Source organism: Neolamprologus multifasciatus, chromosome 20 (assembly GCF_963576455.1).
Source record: "Neolamprologus multifasciatus chromosome 20, fNeoMul1.2, whole genome shotgun sequence".
In the NCBI taxonomy this organism is placed as follows: Eukaryota; Metazoa; Chordata; class Actinopteri; order Cichliformes; family Cichlidae; genus Neolamprologus; species Neolamprologus multifasciatus.
Genome location: NC_140458.1, coordinates 25,556,131 through 25,574,635, shown reverse-complemented (window position 1 = coordinate 25,574,635; position 18,505 = coordinate 25,556,131). Strand labels below are relative to the sequence as shown.

Sequence of the window (18,505 nt, the reverse complement as noted above, 5' to 3'; positions counted from 1 at the left end):
TATAAGGCTTTCTCTAATAAATTATTGACACCACTTACAAATATGATTAAAGAAGCTTTAGAAAATAATAAATTACCAGAATCATTGGAAATTGCAACAATCACATTACTGCCAAAACTGGGCAAGGACAAACAGAGATGTGACTCTTACAGACCCCTCAGCCTCTTAAATGCAGATTATAAAATATTATCTAAAATAATTGCACTCAGATTGGAAGACATTATGCCTAAGATAATAAATGCCGACCAAACAGGCTTCATTAAAAACAGACATCGAGCAGATAATGTGCGACGTTTGCTCCATATACTGAACACTGTTCAAAAAAACCAAGACCCACTGCTAATAATCTCCATGGACACTAATAAAGCATTTGACAGGATTGAGCCAAACTTTCTATTTCAGGCGATGGAAGCTATGGGCTTCGGAGAAAAGTTCACCCGCTATGTTAGGACACTTTTTAATGCCCCCAGAGCCAATATCATAACAAATAATGTGCTCTCAGGCACTTTCTCTTTAACTAGAGGCTGCAGACAAGGTTGTCCAAGCTCCCCCTTGCTCTTTGCGATTACGATCGAACCACTAGCAGTTGCCATCCGTACTAGTGCCTCCATATCTGGAATCAAATTTGGCACAAGTGAACATAAACTTTCTCTATACGCAGATGACCTCCTACTATATATAACGGACCTTCTTAAATCAATTCCCTCTTTAATGAAGTGTCTTAAAGAATACAGTGCAGCCTCAGGATAGTTAAGTTAAACTATATAAGTTAAACTATACCAAAAGTGAGATTATGTCATTAAATATACAAGATAGCCGTATTAGAGCTCTTACTGACCCATTACAGTGGTGTAATAATGGGTTTACGTATTTGGGTATACAAATTAGTAAATCCGAGGATCAAATATTCAAACTAAATTATATCAAATTGTTGGAGCAAACCAAACTTAATATTCAGAGATGGATGGATTCTCCATTATCTCTTATAGGGAGAATTAATGTTATTAAAATGAACACTTTGCCTAAGTTTATTTACTTATTTCAATGTCTCCCTACAAATGTTCCTAAAAGTTTCTTCAAAGAGCTTAATAAACTCATAACTTCTTTCATATGGCAAAAGAAAAATCCAAGAGTCAAACTCTCCTCACTACAGGGCCCCATATTCAAGGGGAGGACTTGATTTACCAAACTTTAGGAACTATTATCTTGCCTCCCAGTACCGATCAATTTGGATCTGGCTACATGCAGAGAGGAGTGAGGTTTGATGGGTTCCAATAGAACAACATGAGGTGAACCCCATACCATTAAAAGATGTTCTATTTTTAGGTACAAAAAATGTCTATCCAAGCTCACAAACAATTTGATAATATTAAACACCTTCTGTGCCTGGCAGGAATCCCACTCACTTCTGAAAATAAATATCTCTTTTCTTAGAAGGACACCCTTATGGGGCAACCCTGATCTCTCTCATCATATTGCTGACCCAATATTGCGGGGATGGAAGGACAGAAATATTCGAACTGTTGCTGACTTATACAATAATGATACAATTATTGACTTTCAACAACTAAAGGAAAAATTCAAACTCCCAGGACAAAGTTTCTTCAAATTCCTACAAATAAGAGATTGGGTCAAAGAGAAATCCAAAGGGTTATTCCCCGAGATACCAAAAGAAACTCTTGAAACGCATCTTTGCACCAAACCATGGAAGTCAATAAAAAGAATAGCATCTTCGATATATACTATTATCAATGAAAAGTTACCTGACCATAACAAAGCCTCTATAAAAAGAAAATGGGAGACAGACCTGGGCTATGTCTATGAAGAGGTAGAATGGCACCATTTATTGGAACAGGCACAGACCATGTTAATTTCTACAAAATACAGGCAAATGCAATTTAATATATTTCATAGGATATATTACACCCCTCATAGGTTACATAAAATTGATAATAATTATTCCCCCAAATGTTTGAGATGTAAGGTGACAGATTGTGATCTCCTGCACATGCTGTGGAATTGCCCAGTGATAGAAGAGTTCTGGAGATGGGCCACTGAAATAATCTCAAGGGTAATGGGGATCCAAATTGAACTGGACCGTTAGCGAACAGTGCACAGTTAGTAAACTGTCTCATGCTTTAAACACTTTCAAACTGTGAACTTCAGAGAAAAAACTGATTTCAATAAAGGCTACCGCATGTACACGGGTATTTTTTTAAACTGATATTTCCAAGTGTGATTCTGAGAAATAGTTCTTTTATGTCAAGACCCAAAAATATCTCAAGCACTGTTGAGGCCATGCCAAAGAAAATGAAGAAACTTCAGTAAAGACAAAGCCCATAAACAATAAAAAAAATGACGTCAGAATAAGGTGATAAAGGTGCACACATTTCATGTTGCGAGACAAACACTTTTTCTTGTCCATGTGTGAAAAAAGAAACTGAGCTTCCAAAAACCTTTTCAAAATGAAGTTGTTGCTTTTTTAATGTTCATTTTTAAATGATCCAAACACTGTTTATGTGATCTGCCATCACCATTTTCTAAGAATGAAACTTAGCATGTAGCATGGTTTCTGAAATGCATTTTCAACTGTACTAAAGTAATACAGAATGTGGCTTCTCACCTGTGTGAATTAGCATGTGCATATTCAAGTGATCCTTCAGAGTAAATCTTTTCCCACAGGTGCTACAGCAATGTGGCTTCTCACCTGTGTGAATTTGCATGTGTCTCTTCAACTGAACCTTCTGAGTAAATCTTTTCCCACAGGTGCTACAACAATGTGGCTTCTCGCCTGTGTGAATTCGCATATGCATATTCAAGTTACCCTTCAGAGTAAATCTTTTCCCACAGGTGCTACAACAATGTGGCTTCTTGCCTGTGTGAATTTGCATGTGCCTATTCAAGTGATCCTTCAGAGTAAATCTTTTCCCACAGGTGCTACAACAATGTGGCTTCTCACCTGTGTGAATTTGCATGTGCATATTCAAGTGATCCTTCCGAGTAAATCTTTTTCCACAGGTGCTACAACAATGTGGCTTCTCGCCTGTGTGAATTTGCATGTGTCTATTCAACTTACCCCTCTGAGTAAATCTTTTCCCACAGGTACTACAACAATGTTGCTTCTCGCCTGTGTGAATTCGCATATGCATATTCAAGTGAACCTTCAGAGTAAACCTTTTCCCACAGGTCCTGCAAGAATGTGGCTTCTCGCCTGTGTGAATTTGCATGTGCATATTCAAGTGAACCTTCAGAGTAAATCTTTTCCCACAGGTGCTGCAAGAATGTGGCTTCTCACCTGTGTGAATTTGCATGTGCATATTCAAGTGAACCTTCTGAGTAAATCTTTTCCCACAGGTGCTATAAGAATGTGGCTTCTCACCTGTGTGAGTTTGCATGTGTGGTTTCAAATTTGATTTTACATGAAATCTTTTCCCACATATACTACAGCAATGTGGCTTCTCACCAGTGTGACTTCGCATGTGTTTAGTCAAGTCTGACTTCCAAATAAATCTTTTCCCACAGGTTCTACATAACTTAGCTGTCTTGGAATTTTGAACTGACAGGCCTGATACGATTTGCTCCGACTTAGTTCTGTGTGAGTTACCATCCTTGCTTTCATCCTGATCTGTGTCAAAAGAGTTGTGAGAAAGGCACTGGTCACAGCATGGTTCTGATTCACTGTGGTCACTTTTTTCACGAGATGGAAAATTTGCAGTTTCCTGCATTAGTACAAGCGGTTTTTCCTCTTCAGTGGTACTGAGTTCCTCCTGTTCCCCTTTAATCTGTGAAGGATCCTCCTGGGCTAAACTGGAGTTCTTCTCCTGGTTACAGACCTGCTGATTTGTGAGCCCCTCCTCATCCTTACAGCCATGTTGTGGAAAATCTGAAGGGACAGATCAAAAAGCATACATTTTTTGCCTTAACCATTAGCAAATCTCCACATGGTAAGCATGTTGCTTAGATATACCAATGAAATGCATGTTGTGGGGAGAAACAGTTTTGCTGACTCAGTGAAAACCATTTTGGCTGCTCATTTACAAACTCTACAAATAATATAAACAGACCATCTACGATGAGAAAATAAAGACGATATATAATCAAACAAAACAAAGTCGTATCCCTGAAATTTTTTAATCAAAGTGCACAAAACATTTAAAAGTTTATTTAAAATTAGTTAAAAACTTTACAGGACACTCACTGCAGGATTTTTTTGTTTATTTTTTAGATTAACCATTCATTGTCTGAAAGTTGGGGAGAATGGGAGGTAGAACCTTCACCTTTCAGGTCCCTCTTCTATTGAAACAGCTGCCAGTTTGGATTCGGAAGACAGACACCCTCCCTACTTTTAAGATTAGGCTTAGGTCAGTACTGTTGGGGCAGTTAGCATTCTCTTAAAGTCTCTTTGTATGTTTTACTGTCTGGTGGCCTCTTGTTGGTTTACATTATGGTTAACACTAGAAATACTGACCCTACCACTAGATTTACTAACCCCACGCATATTTGCGTAAATTCCCTGAACCTAACACCTACTAGCACGCCAATATATATATATATATATTTAGCAAGCTAGTGAGACAGAAGCTAAGCTCGTTGCAACATGGCAACTGCCTCAACGCTACCTGAAATTGAACCTCCCCCACCCTCATTCAGATCTGGCGTTTGGAATTATTTTGGTTTTCATGTGGAGTATGACCCTGATGGTAAGCGCGTCATGGACAAAAGTAAAACAGTATGTCGGATGTGCCACGCAATGCTCAATTACATTGGTGGAAACTAGTGCGTTAGCGCAGTTAGCTGGTTAACATGTTGACGCCGTCCAGCCCCACACACGGGGCGATCCGCGATAACTCGTTAACGGAGATTTGCCGCGTTATGATGTTGACGTCATTTTAACGAGATTAACGCTGACAGCACTAGTGGGAACACAGCGAATATGACTGCACATTTACGCCGACATCATCCTAGTGCAAAGACAAGTGGAAGCAGACAAAAACAACAAGCACGCATGCTACAAACTTTACCCGAGTCATTTAGACAGCCGTTAGCACATGATTCTCCTTATGGGGACCTGATATGTTTAATATGCTGCTGAGAATATACCCCAGAAGAAGCGTATATTATAGCTTTTATTTTGGAAAGAGCCATTTCTCTGTAATAAACTCTCTTTTCCAAAGATGAGTGATGTTGAGTCTGTGTTTCCACAGGCCCCGCTACTTTAGAGACTTATTCCTCATGAAGAACACAAGACAAAACAGAACATCTTCAACCGGTCAGAACCAGGCAGTGGAGCAATGCTCCTCACCTGTCTCTAGCCCAATTCCTTCAAAGAGCAGCTCTCCTCGTAGCCTTTTTATTGACATGACAGTTACAATACACATCACAGCACAAGCACCCCCCAATGGTTCTAAGACATGGCACTGTGTGTGTGTGTGTGTCTGTGTCTGTGTCATTGGGGTGCGTTTGTGTGACCTCCTGCTCACCAAAAGGGTCATCAAAGCAGGAAGCTTACAACACAAGAAACAGATCTTTCAGATAGAATGTATCTACAATAAAACCTACGTCAGCCTCCCCCAGCACCAAATTGGCTGGAGAGGTGGTCAGGATCAAAGGAATGGCTTTGATCCTACTGCTTGAACTAAGACAAATTTAAGAAACACAATGAAACATTCAACAATTTGACTTTATAAGTGATTTCTCGATCAGATAGATTTTTTTTTTATTATTATTTTGTTGTTTCAGCAACATTAAATTTAAAAACTGTACTTTTGAGTTAAAATATATATTTATAATTTTAATAAATGTCAAATTAAAAAGGCATTAAAATTTTTTTGTATTGAATAAATATTGAACCGTGACACCAAAGTATCGAACCGAACCCAACCGTGAATTTTGTGTATCGGTGCACCCCTAATATATATATATATATATATATATATATATATATATATATATATATATATATATATATATATATATATATATATATATATATATATATATATTGAACCGTTCGATACAGTGCTTTCGGTTCGGTATGCATATGTATCGAACAATACAAAATTTTTAATTTATTTTATCAACTTTTCTTCTGACCATGCTATCTGTGTTGAGCGTTCACTGGATCTGTGTTCGACTACTCCGCCTAGGCTGCTCTGTTGAGCGCAGATCCACTGAGTGCAGCACAAGCTAGCAAGACAGAAGCTAAGCTCGTTGCAACATGGCAAATTGAACCTCCCCCACCCTCATTCAGATCTGGCCTTTGGAACTATTTTGGTCTTCATGTGAAGTATGACCCTGAAGGTAAGCGCGTCATGGACAAAAGTAAAACAGTATGTCGGATGTGCCACGCAATGCTCAATTAAATGGGTGGGAACTACTGCGTTAGCGCAGTTTGCTCATTAACGTGTTGATGCTGTCCAGCTGTAGCACGGGGTGATCCGCGGTAGCTCGTTAATGGAGATTTGCCGTGTTGTGGCGTAAACCAGCCCACTGAAGGAACAATGGACTGGGAGGTCAGTTCCTTAATCATAATTATGCAAATTCTCATGACCATTGATTAACAACCACTGACCAAAACCCACTGATCAAAGACCACTGATCAATGGCCATGAGTACCATTCACAGAGAGTTGGGGAATGGCTGCAATCACAGCATTGTAAGATGGCGAAAGATGTACCCTTAGGCCCCCTCCTCGATTCAGAAATGGTCTTTCCCTTTTCATGTAAATGGCCTCCTTGACTCCGCGCTCAAACCAGCGTTCCTCCCTGTCCACGATGTGTACATCCTCATCATTGAAAGAGTGTCCACTGGCCTGTAGGTGTAAATAGACTGCAGAGTCCTGGCCTGACGTGGTAGGTCTTCTGTGTTGTGCCATCCGCTTCGCCAGAGGTTGTTTGGTTTCCCCGATGTATAAATCCTGGCAATCCTCCTGGCACTTAACGGCGTACACTATGTTACTCTGTTTGTGTCGGGGACCCGATCCTTGGGGTGGACCAATTTTTGGTGCAGAGTGTTTTGGGGTTTAAAAGCCACAGAGACCAGATGTTTAGAAAAAATGCGTGTCAACTGCTCCGATACTCCTGACACGTACGGGATCACTACAGGTTTTCGCTTGGGCAGCAGTTGTCCTTCTCTCCTGGATCGGCTGGAGCTTTCTTTAGGTGCCTTTCCTGCTTTGACAAAAGTCCAGCTGGGATAACCACATTTACTCAGGGCCTTCTTGATGTGCTGTTCTTCTGCCTCCTTGGCCGCTGTGTCAGTGGGGATGGTGTTCGCTCTGTGCTGTAGCGTCCTGATGGCACCCAGTTTGTGCTCCAGTGGATGATGAGAGTCAAACCTTAGATACTGATCCGTATGTGTAGGTTTACGGTACATGTCAGCATTTAAATGTCCCCAATTACTGATGGAAATCTCACAGTCTAAGAAGGCTAACCTGCCACTTTTCATATCCTCCCTGGTGAATTTGGTGTGTCAGTCCACCGAGTTAATGTGATCCGTGAAATGTAGTTCTGAGATTTGATTTTCACCCAGGTGTCATCCACATATCTGAACCAATGGCTTGGTGGTGTTCCAGGGTAGGATAGCAAAGCCCTCTTTTCCACTTGACCTCCCAGTCCAGTGTTTCTTCAGTGGGCTGGTTTCAGTCATTATGCAAATTTACTGTTTATAAGATTTGGGGAAACCTGCAGTCAGCTGAGATTGAAGAAGTCACTTGGATGAGTGACGAAACGTTTCTCCCACAAAACACTACGTTCAGATGAACAGAATCAACTTTTGGAGATTTACTTTCCTGGATGATTGAGAATGCATCAAGACATAAACAAATAGAGAATGGTAAATTTACATGAACCTCACTCTAAATGGCTTTATATAAATATCATACGTACTATGGCAATGACAGACTTTAGCAGACTCTGTGGGTCCAGCTTGTGCAGTGAAGCACGAGCGATTTGCTACTGCACTGGGCATTCCAATGTCCTCCTCTACCCACACAGTGCCATCTTTTGCCGTGTGGCTGAGACAGGGCTTCCCAGTACCATGGTGCCTCTTCCATGGAGGCATGTTGGGTTCTTGTTCCGTCTCCTTTTTAGATTCGATTTAGATTTAGATTTCTTTAGATGTCCCGGGGCTAGCGATTTTTCCAGTCGGGCTACCAAAATCCATCTCTGCCCTGCCCGTCGGTCTATCGTAGGAAGGAAAAATATATGTCAATGCTTTTGCATTCTTTTGGAAATGTAGCTGGGTAATTATGTCATTGGCATCGGTGAGCCACTGTCATTATGTGACATATTGAAATCGCGTTTGAATTTGCGCTTGTTTTTTGCTTTCACTTTGCAATCGCGCAAACTGTGTATAGAGAGCGACAGCACTGATTGGTGAGTGACAATAATTTGCGCACCAATTCCTCTGACATCATCTTATCAATCGTTAGCTTACTATGCAAACATGACAAGTGAAATCTCCCGCAGCAAGCTTAAACATGTGAGAGGTTGATCGCGCAGAGAATCGCTGAGCGTTATGTGAGTGCGTGTGTAAAAGCAGCAGGATATATATTTTAGTTCTGCTGAGCCAAATAAGACAGGTCAGGGTGAAGAAGTGACAGCCAAAGAAAAGCTTACCACAAAACGGAAAAGTTATGACAAATCAGACTATAAGGCAAAAAGAAAGTGCAGCTTTATGGTTTCATGGACAAAAGAATTTCTGTGGCTGCAATATGACGAGCTAAATAACCAGGGCTGCACAGAAGTGGTCTGCAGGTGCGCATTCACTGTCAAAATAAAAAACGCGCACAAGATAAGAAGTTGCAACGCGTGTTTGCATACATAAGATTTTCTGGAGGAGGACAGACATTTCTTTAGAACTCTTAAAGATGTCGAAGAAGCAAGCTCCTTTAAGCAATTACTTTGGTGTTCCTCCACCTCCAAAGAAATGTCAGAAGGAGTCCGAACCACAAAAGAAGCGCGTATTCTCGGAAAAGTGGTTGCAGGAGGTGAGCTGGCTTCAAACAAATGATGAACGCAGAGAGATGTGGTGCAGAATGTGCCGTGAAAATTTAATAAATGACAAATTAAAAAGGCATGAACATTTTTTTTTGTATCGAAAAAATATCGAACCGTGACATCAAAGTATCGAACCGAACCGAACCGTGAATTTTGTGTATCGTTGCACCCCTAATATTTGCAGGTCAGTCAATGTGTGGGATATTTTGTATAGATACGGCAGGCATTTCTGAAGGTTGTAACACAGAGGTTTGGCCTGCCTTGGATCTGAGCTACTCTGAGTAAACAAATGCAAATGTGCCAGGCCTCAAAGATAATGGGTGGTTTGCACAACAAAAGCAGGAGAATTGAGCTGACGACCTTTGAAAATCTCAGTAGGGGTGAATAACACCTTGGGTTAGTAAATTTAGTGTTAAAAAAAATAAGAAAAAAGAAACAATATTATTTTAAAAAATGTTTGAAACTCAAGAGGTCAGAAATTCCACCAAGCTGAGCATTTTTAAAATCAGGGTCACACCTATACTTCTCTATAGCTCGTAAACATGAAGCAAAGACAGCGCTTTGTATGTTGCAGACATTCATCAGCAGCTGCTTAAAACAAATCCTCCGTATCCAGTGGCCAGAGAGGATTACAAACTGTGGACAAGTACAAACCAGAAACCAATAGCAATACCAGTTCTGAGAGAAAGTGGTGCTGGATTGGCCACACAATCAGGAAGTCCACCAATAACATCACTACACAGGCATTGTGCTGGAAACCAAAGGGACAGAAGAAGAAAGAAAGACCCAGAAACACATGGCACAAGAACACACCTATCATAGTGTTGTGTGGTTTGCTAAAAGCTTAAGTTTCAAATCAATATATTTTATTTTTAAATTGATCGTTCACTCCTAATGGGGATTATTATGTTATCCACAAAAGGTTTAGTGGATGTACTCAGTCATAATGTACAGGGGCGGCTCCAGAATTTTTTCATATGGGTGGCCATATGGGGGCTACTGAAAACATTGAGATGGCACACCAATTAAAACATATTTTAAAGTTCTTTTTTGTTTTATTTTTTTATATGCTGTTGTCAAATATAGGTCACCTGAAAAATGTGGCAAAAAAAAGAAAGAAAAGTACATGCGCAGTTAATTTCCTGTTATTAAATTTGATATTCACTGTAAGTGTGCCTGCAGGTGCAGGGGCGCAGCACAGGCCAAGGAGTGACGACTGCAATTTGGAGGGACAAACCAAATTGCAGTGACCAAGTGACCATATGAATGACAAATATGAATATGGAGGAATAAATAACAAGCTGACGTTTCAACTCATTGTAGGGTGTCTTCCTCTCTCTTGTACTCAATTATTTTCAACATAAGACAGTCCTGACAGGGGCAATACTGGGAGGGCTAGACATTTTGGCTCTTAGAATATTACGTCAGTTTTCTTATTGCAGTCGGTCTTTAAATTCTTCATGTGCCTCTATAAAGTATATCGGAGGTCTGATTAGGACCCAACATGAGTTAGATTTCTTAATACAAAACTGAATCTATCTATTAAAGTTTTGCATACCTATTCTGTGCAACTTTACTTCAGGGTTCCACATGATGCCCAGCTCCTGCCCGGTCCAGATGATGATGCCTTTGGTTTCCTGCTTCAGTGCAAGCTGCTCTCCTTCCTGATTGGTGGAGATTTCCTCCTGTTCCTCTTTAGTCTGTGGAGGATCTGTGTTCTGCTGGTCCAGACTGGAGTTCCTTTCCTGGCTACAGACCTGCGGGTCATCCAGATCCTCATTTTCCTTACAATCATGTTGCTGTGGGAGGTCTTGATGGACAGAACACACAAGAAAAAAGTCACACTGTGAGCAGGTCTCTCAGATATGTGAGCGATATTTAAATATTCTCTCTCATGCAGTGAACAGAGAAGAATTCTGTTTACATGCAGAAAGTCATCATTTATGAGGCGTACAGCTTGCTACTCCAACTTGGTCCTTGTGGCCAATAATCCACAGTTTTCATTGTCTCAACATTTTTCTACATTCTGCGTACAGTTGGGGGCGATCATGGCTCAAGAGTTGGGAGTTCGCCTTGTAATCGGAAGGTTGCAGGTTCAAGCCCTGGCTTGGACAGTCTTGGTCGTTGTGTCCTTGGGCAAGACACTTCACCCGTTGCCTACTGGTGGTGGTCAGAGGGCCCAGTGGCGCCAGTGTCCGGCAGCCTCGCCTCTGTCAGTGTGCCCCAGGGTGGCTGTGGCTACAATGTAGCTTGCCATCACCAGTGTGTGAATGGGTGGAGGACTGGTTGTGTAAAGCGCTTTGGAGTCCTTAGGGACTAGAAAAGCGCTATACAAATACAGGCATTTACCATTTTACAGTTCTGGGCTAACATGACTTAAATCTGAAACAGAAAACATGTCTTCAGTGAGGCAGTATCCCAGGCGGTAATGCACGCCATGTGTCTTTGTGACATTTTGTTATAAGTCATATTCATTTCTATATTATGAAATCTGCTTATTACACTTTTACATACCAAATCTGGTCAGCTGTAATCCAGGTTTCCACAACAAATCCAGCTGTTTTCCGGTCCAGACATTAATCCCTTCATCCTCCTGCTTCAGTTCAAGCTGCTCTCTTTCCTGATTGGTGGAGATTTCCTCCTGTTCCTCTTTAGTCTGTGGAGGATCTGTGTTCTGCTGGTCCAGACTGGAGTTCCTTTCCTGGCTACAGACCTGCGGGTCATCCAGATCCTCATTTTCCTTACAATCATGTCGCTGTGGGAGGTCTTGATGGACAGAACACACAAGAAAAAAGTCACACTGTGAGCAGGTCTCTCAGATATGTGAGCGATATTTAAATATTCTCTCTCATGCAGTGAACAGAGAAGAATTCTGTTTACATGCAGAAAGTCATCATTTATGAGGCGTACAGCTTGCTACTCCAACTTGGTCCTTGTGGCCAATAATCCACAGTTTTCATTGTCTCAACATTTTTCTACATTCTGCGTACAGTTGGGGGCGATCATGGCTCAAGAGTTGGAAGTTCGCCTTGTAATCGGAAGGTTGCAGGTTCAAGCCCTGGCTTGGACAGTCTTGGTCGTTGTGTCCTTGGGCAAGACACTTCACCCGTTGCCTACTGGTGGTGGTCAGAGGGCCCGGTGGCGCCAGTGTCCGGCAGCCTCGCCTCTGTCAGTGCGCCCCAGGGTGGCTGTGGCTACAATGTAGCTTGCCATCACCAGTGTGTGAATGCGTGTGTGCATGGGTGGGTGACTGGTTGTGTAAAGCGCTTTGGAGTCCTTAGGGACTAGAAAAGCACTATACAAATACAGGCATTTACCATTTTACAGTTCTGGGCTAACATGACTTAAATCTGAAACAGAAAACATGTCTTCAGTGAGGCAGTATCCCAGGCGGTAATGCATGCCATGTGTCTTTGTGACATTTTGTTATAAGTCATATTCATTTCTATATTATGAAATCTGCTTATTACACTTTTACATACCAAACCTGGTCAGCTGTAATCCAGGTTTCCACAACAAATCCAGCTGTTCTCCGGTCCAGACATTAATCCCTTCATCCTCCTGCTTCAGTTCAAGCTGCTCTCCTTCCTGATTGGTGGAGATTTCCTCCTGTTCCTCTTTAGTCTGTGGAGGATCTGTGTTCTGCTGGTCCAGACTGGAGCTCCTTTCTTGGCTACAGAACTGCTGATCATCCAGACCTTCGTGTTCAACAAAAGGACACAAGAAAATAGTGACTAATGTGATGATAAGAAAGCTCAAGAAGGATGAAAACGGTCACCTATTGAGAATTTAGCTTGTGTTTTATGTTGCCACAGAAACATTCACTGATAGTCATTTGTTCACTGGATGATGTTGATAACCTTACAGCTGTCTGGGGTCTGATTTTTAGATGTGACTGCCAGTGATCATCACACACTGTAAATAAGCAAACAAATGAACAGCAGCATGATCTGAATATGATCATGAAAGCTTAATGTATTTTACGACGGCAGGTAAGATATGCTGTTAATGCTAATCTTTTAACATTACTGATAAATATGATGCAAATCTCATGGTCCACTACATTCCAAAGGTGCTCTGTTGGGTTGAGAGCTGGTGGTCATTTTAAGGGAACTGCATATTTTCTCTTTTTGGACTACTCTCTGTAAATCATACAGATGTTTGTGCTGGAAATTTAAACAGATCAGCAGTTTCTGAAATACTCAGATCAGCCAATGTGGCACCAACACCCACACCACGATCAAAGTGATTTCAATCCCCGTCACTGATCACTATATGCTGAAATGCATGGACTGCTGCCATCTGGTTGGCTGATTACATTTTGGATTAAAGAGTAGTTGAACGGGTGTAGTTAACAAAGTATTTTAACTACACTATGTAAAGTATGTTTACATAGATGCAGTGTTAGGGAGTAACGGCATACATGTACCGGCGTTATGCATTGAAAATACAAAACACGAGTAACTGTATTCCATTACAGTTACCGATAAATTGGTAATAATTAGAATACAGTTACTTCTAAATAAATGGATTACACGATGGTCTTTTCCTGTTTCATATGTTAGGCTATACCCGCTCTAATTTTGTTGATTTCACGCATTACCGGAAACCCAAACAAAACACCCAATAAGAGGCTCTAGTGTAAGTGTCTTGGTAATGTTGGTGGCGTCAGTTATACAATGGACCCAGCAACCGAGCTGCTCTCAACTATAAAGACTCCACCCAAAAGAAACATCTGGAAGTACATTCTTTTTTAAAGACTAACATTAGCTAGGGCTGTGCGACATGACCAAAATCTCATATCCCAATATAAGACGATAATGATATATATGACAAAATAGTGCTTTTTCTGTAAATTCTGTGAATGTCGGACAACTCGACTTTCATGAAGTGTTTTCAGTGTACCTGGAGTCGAGTATTTTGACCAATGCACTATATATTTTTAGATATATGTTGTAACGGCCGCCATTTTCTTTCTGAGTATTTATTACACGTGGGGGAAAAGCCTGTTCTAACGTTTGAGTCTAAGGTTTATTTTGAGCACCTGATGGCTCTTTTTTGCTTCTCATCTATAAACTCTCTCCACAAACTTTCACATGATTCATGCGTAGGTGGTCGAAGAGGTTTGTCGTGCTTGAGTCCGTGGTGGGGACCAGTTTGGGCATAATTTCCATAGTACAGTTTTCTGATCCGTGTCAGACTTTTCATAACCAAACCATGTCCATGCAACAGGGGGAGCCCCTCATTTAGGAATAATATCCTCAATTTGTTTTGACTGGTCCTTCTGTTTGGAGCTACCAGGTTCTGCCTCATCTTTATTGATTGCACAGCCCTAACGTAAGCCTACTACAACTACCTTGTATTAGTTTATGTAGCTATCTAGGATATGTCCCACTTCAGAATCTTCGATGTACTATTGCTGTGTGACTCATTACTATTACTGAAGGCTGCATTACAACCTGCTACCTGCACATAATCATGTGCAGTGTTGAAAGCAAAAAGAAAGAAAACCTATTACTGATACAGAAATTGTGTTCTATACGAGATCGCTGCAAAAACTGCAGCCTTGCCTAATGTCCACCCTACTGTTACTCATTTTACATCACGATTTAAAAATTTACTTGGGATTGCTTTCAGAACTGCACATGATTGTTTGTAGCTAGCAGGATGTTAATGCAATGAATCAAGTCTAACAGTCTTTAGTCTATGAAATAACTTTAGCTAAAGCCAGCTAACAATGTTAGCTCGGTGGCTAGTAGCCTTCAGTTATAGCAATAATTAACACGGCAATAGTACATTCAATTAGTTGTAAAAAGCAAGTAATAAAGTAATAAAGTAATCCGGACCAAAGTATTCAGAATACGTTATTCACATTGAGTAACTTAACGGAATACGTTACAAACTCCATTTGGGCCATGTATTCTGTAATCTTTAGTGGAAAACATTTTAAAATCAACCTTCTCAACACTGCACAGATATAACTGCATACACTTTACTGTGGTGTATTACTAGTTCAATGCATTTAGATCATGCCCACGTGAATCACACGATGATCCCGCAACCCTCACACCTCCACCTCCAATTTACACACCTGTATTGTCTGACTTTATCCCGGGTCTGATATCAAGCAGTCTTAGCTGACGGATCTCTTCCTCATACCGGACGATCGTTTTTTCAAACTCTGAGAAGATTTCTTCTGCAGCAGAAGTTAATCTCTCCTTGATAAACTCTCTAAGATTCTGAACTGAAGACATTATTGCAACAACAACCGATACTGCCAAACCAACATCTTCAAACTTAACTCAAGATCGCGATGAGATCTCTCAATGGCGCCATTGCTGCTGCTTCTTCTACTGAATTTACGGTAGGCTGGAGGTATCAAAGGCGTAATACTGCCCTGTCAGGTCTCCTGATTTCTCTAGTACGGTCCATGAATTGGAATGAAATAACAATATACAACTAGGATAGGTTAATCGATTAATCCAAATTGCCCATAGCTGCGAATGCGGGAGTGAATGTGAGAGTGAATGTATGGGCTCAAATTGTGGTCATAAATATTTTGTACTTGTAAATAAGTTTTCAAAAAAAAAAAATTAAATTAAAAATTCAAATTTTATTTGTCACATAGGCTTCAGTTTATCTCAGGATGGCTAAAACATACCCTCTTAGATGAACCTTGGCTAGATGTAGAACAAGCACTTTGCAATAATCTAGACATTTCAGATCTACCATTTATCAGCTCAAACATCCAACGACATGAATGCTTCAAAAGCATCAACATCAGCTCTTCTCTGACAGCATGGTGGGAGTTTCTAAAATTGACGGAGTCTTCATTAATCCCATGCAAATGTACACCTATCTGGAACAACCCTGACATATTACAAAACAATAATATGATAAACTTTTCAGATTGGAGTGGTAAAGGAATCAAATATTTAGAACATATATTAGAAGGAACAGAATTTCTTTCTTTCTTTTTTTTTTAAAAAACAGAATTTATTTCATTTGACAGACTAGTTACACAATATAGAATCAACAAGAAAAGATTTTTAAAATATCAACAAATTAAATCCATAGTAAAAAAGAAATTTAAACCGGGTCAAGTTGAACTACAAACACCACCAAGTGTGGTTCAATTTCTTACTCTTAAAACCCTCAAATTACTTTCCAAAATATACAGTGTGCTTTCTAAAACAGATGAATCAATATCACTTCCTATTGCAAAATGGGAAGCGGATTTATCAGTTAACTTAGACCAAAACTTCTGGTCTCAGATTTGCTTAAAAACCTTTCATCTAATTAGAAATCCCAGTCTTCAATTAATTCAATACAAAATACTACATAGAGTGCACTATACAGGTCATCGGATGTTCAAGATGGGCTTTACATCTACCAACAACTGCTCACACTGAAAAACCAATTCACCAGACAATTATATCCACGCTCTTTGATTCTGTCCACCAGTTCAGAAGTGTTGGCACGAGATATGTGAAGACTTATCAAAGTGTCTGAAATGTAACATTCCAACTTCCCCTTTAGTGTGTTTGTTGGGCAGCTTAGATAATGTCACTTCAGAAAAGAATATAGCCCATATGGTTTTCACTGCCCTATGCATAGCCAAAAAAACAGTCCTCATGAACTGGAAAAATAAAAATAATCTTAATTCTAACCAATATAGAAATTATCTATTCGATTACATTAGTCTTGATACAGCCTCTGCCACCACATCAGATCAATTGCTCTGGGCTCCTTTGATCAGCTCCATCACCTAGTGGGGGTGTGTGTGTGTGTGTGGGGGGGGGGTCATAGTTTAGTCCCACCTTCGCTGTTGTGATTGGTGTGGGGGTAGGGACAGGCTTAGGGCATCGGGGGGTTCCCCAGGAGCATCTTCCTTGGAGGGCTCAACCCGGGGTAGCGGTCATGGCCTATTAAGGGCTCTGTTGGCTCTTAGGTGACGGTTTCCTCGTGGCTGCGTGCAGCGGGGCTAGGGGAGCATCTGTGCTGACGGACGTGGGTTACTGACCTGGTAGCCTGGCTGCCCCTGGATGGGTCCGGGATGGGCGTGAGGTTCTGGGGGCGCTCCGTCTCTGGGCTGGGGCCCTGGCTGGGCCTTGGGGGCTTTGGTCCTGGTTGGTGTGTTGCTGGGGTTGTGGGCGGGTGGGTGTATGGGGGTCCAGTCCTGGCGCAGGGTGCCGCTGGTGCATCGAGCCACCTGGGGGGCTCTTCAACTGGTGGGGGAGGTTGTTACATCTTGTAGGAGCTCTACTCTCTTCAGGAACTCACTCTGCAGGAGGGGGAGATACAGGAGAGGTGGCGGAAGATCAGCGGGGAGGCTGGCCCCAGGGAGGGGTCATTTGCCCCTCCCTACCTTCCCTCCCCATCTCCAGCTGCCTCCCTCTTCCCGCTCCACCACAATCACCCACACATGCAGGGCCTTGGGGTAAAGATGTGTCACCAGGGTGCAGAGGAGGCATCCCCCCCTCTGTCCCCTTCTGGCTGCCTGTGCCTCAATTTTATCTCACAACTTAGACATTCACATTACTCACACTCTCATAACTACGGTGGCCCCTAGAAAAAGCACGTACAAACTCCAAAACACTTGCAAACTCCAAAACACATGCAAACTCCAGAGTGCACCTGCATTCCCAGTAAGGGCTTCAGCTAGCCAATACTGGCAGCTCCAGGTTTACCATCTAACCTGTATTTAACTAGCTCTGGTCTTAATAACTACCTTAGATCTTAATAACAAGCTAACCTGATTCGTATCAATAATATCTGTCAGAGAGAATTGGCTCTCGTGATCATTTGCTTTTTCTGCTCGTTTCCACTCAAAGTGCCTGGAGGTGCTGGACCTCAGTATGAACCCACTGGGGGACGGCGTGTCTGAGTCTCTGTCGTGTCTGCTGTCCTGCTGCCCTGTGCTAGCCAAGCTGTCTCTGCAGGCCTGCGGCCTCACTGCTCGTTTCCTTCAGCAGCATCGACTGCTGCTAGCCAGCGCGCTCACAGGTGACTCTCTAACGAGCAGCTGACTGAAGCCTTAAGCTTCACTGAACTCCCACCCATAAGCAAAACTGCAACTAACTTTACATCTTCTGAACGTTCAGGCACAGGCCATTTGAAAGCAGTGTGCCTGTCCCACAATCCCCTGGGCTCCACCGGCTTTGAGCTGGTGTTAAAGACTCTGCCCCTCCACTGCCTCACACACGTGGACCTGTCAGCTGTCTGCAGAGGGCCTGCTGATTACCCGGCACTGGAACACCTCGCCAAAGTCCTGTCACACGTGTGCACGCAAAAATCATGCAATGTCATTTATTGTCGAAAGATATAATTGTGCAATCAGGTTAAGACTTTTGTGTTTTTGCAGGACAAGTGCTCTCAGACCCACCTCAGCCTGGTTCCAAATGGGCTGACAGACAGCAGTGTAGCTACCTTGGCGAGGTGTCTGTGTGAGGGCGTCATTTCTACGGCTCAGTTATTACTCATGTTATTAGGGCTTTGCTTTTGTT

The 18,505-nt window shown here is 41.7% G+C and overlaps 2 protein-coding genes across 3 annotated transcripts in view; one reads left to right on the top strand and one right to left on the bottom strand.

Annotated features, from left to right (window-relative positions):
* Window positions 1-785: 785 nt before the first annotated feature.
* On the bottom strand, window positions 786-15,253 carry LOC146495019 (uncharacterized). 2 transcript variants are annotated; one of them, XM_085147342.1, is made up of 5 exons: window positions 15,091-15,253; window positions 12,482-12,697; window positions 11,514-11,765; window positions 10,558-10,809; window positions 786-3,883 (listed from the first exon to the last, which is right to left on the bottom strand). In XM_085147342.1, exons 1-5 carry the CDS (start codon window positions 15,251-15,253, stop codon window positions 2,595-2,597), a joined length of 2,172 nt encoding a protein of 723 aa, XP_085003468.1. In that variant the 3' UTR covers window positions 786-2,594. The 2 variants fall into 2 exon arrangements, with proteins under 2 accessions (XP_085003468.1, XP_085003469.1); XM_085147343.1 differs by lacking the exon at window positions 786-3,883 and adding an exon at window positions 9,226-10,467.
* Window positions 15,247-18,505, top strand: part of LOC146495017 (tonsoku-like protein) — a 112,599-nt gene continuing 109,340 nt past the window's right edge. The window contains exons 1-4 of the mRNA XM_085147348.1: window positions 15,247-15,363; window positions 17,834-18,005; window positions 18,104-18,279; window positions 18,364-18,437. Coding sequence (XP_085003474.1) covers window positions 15,313-15,363; window positions 17,834-18,005; window positions 18,104-18,279; window positions 18,364-18,437 — 473 coding nt within the window. The 5' untranslated portion in view covers window positions 15,247-15,312. The remainder of the gene's footprint in view (window positions 15,364-17,833; window positions 18,006-18,103; window positions 18,280-18,363; window positions 18,438-18,505) is intronic.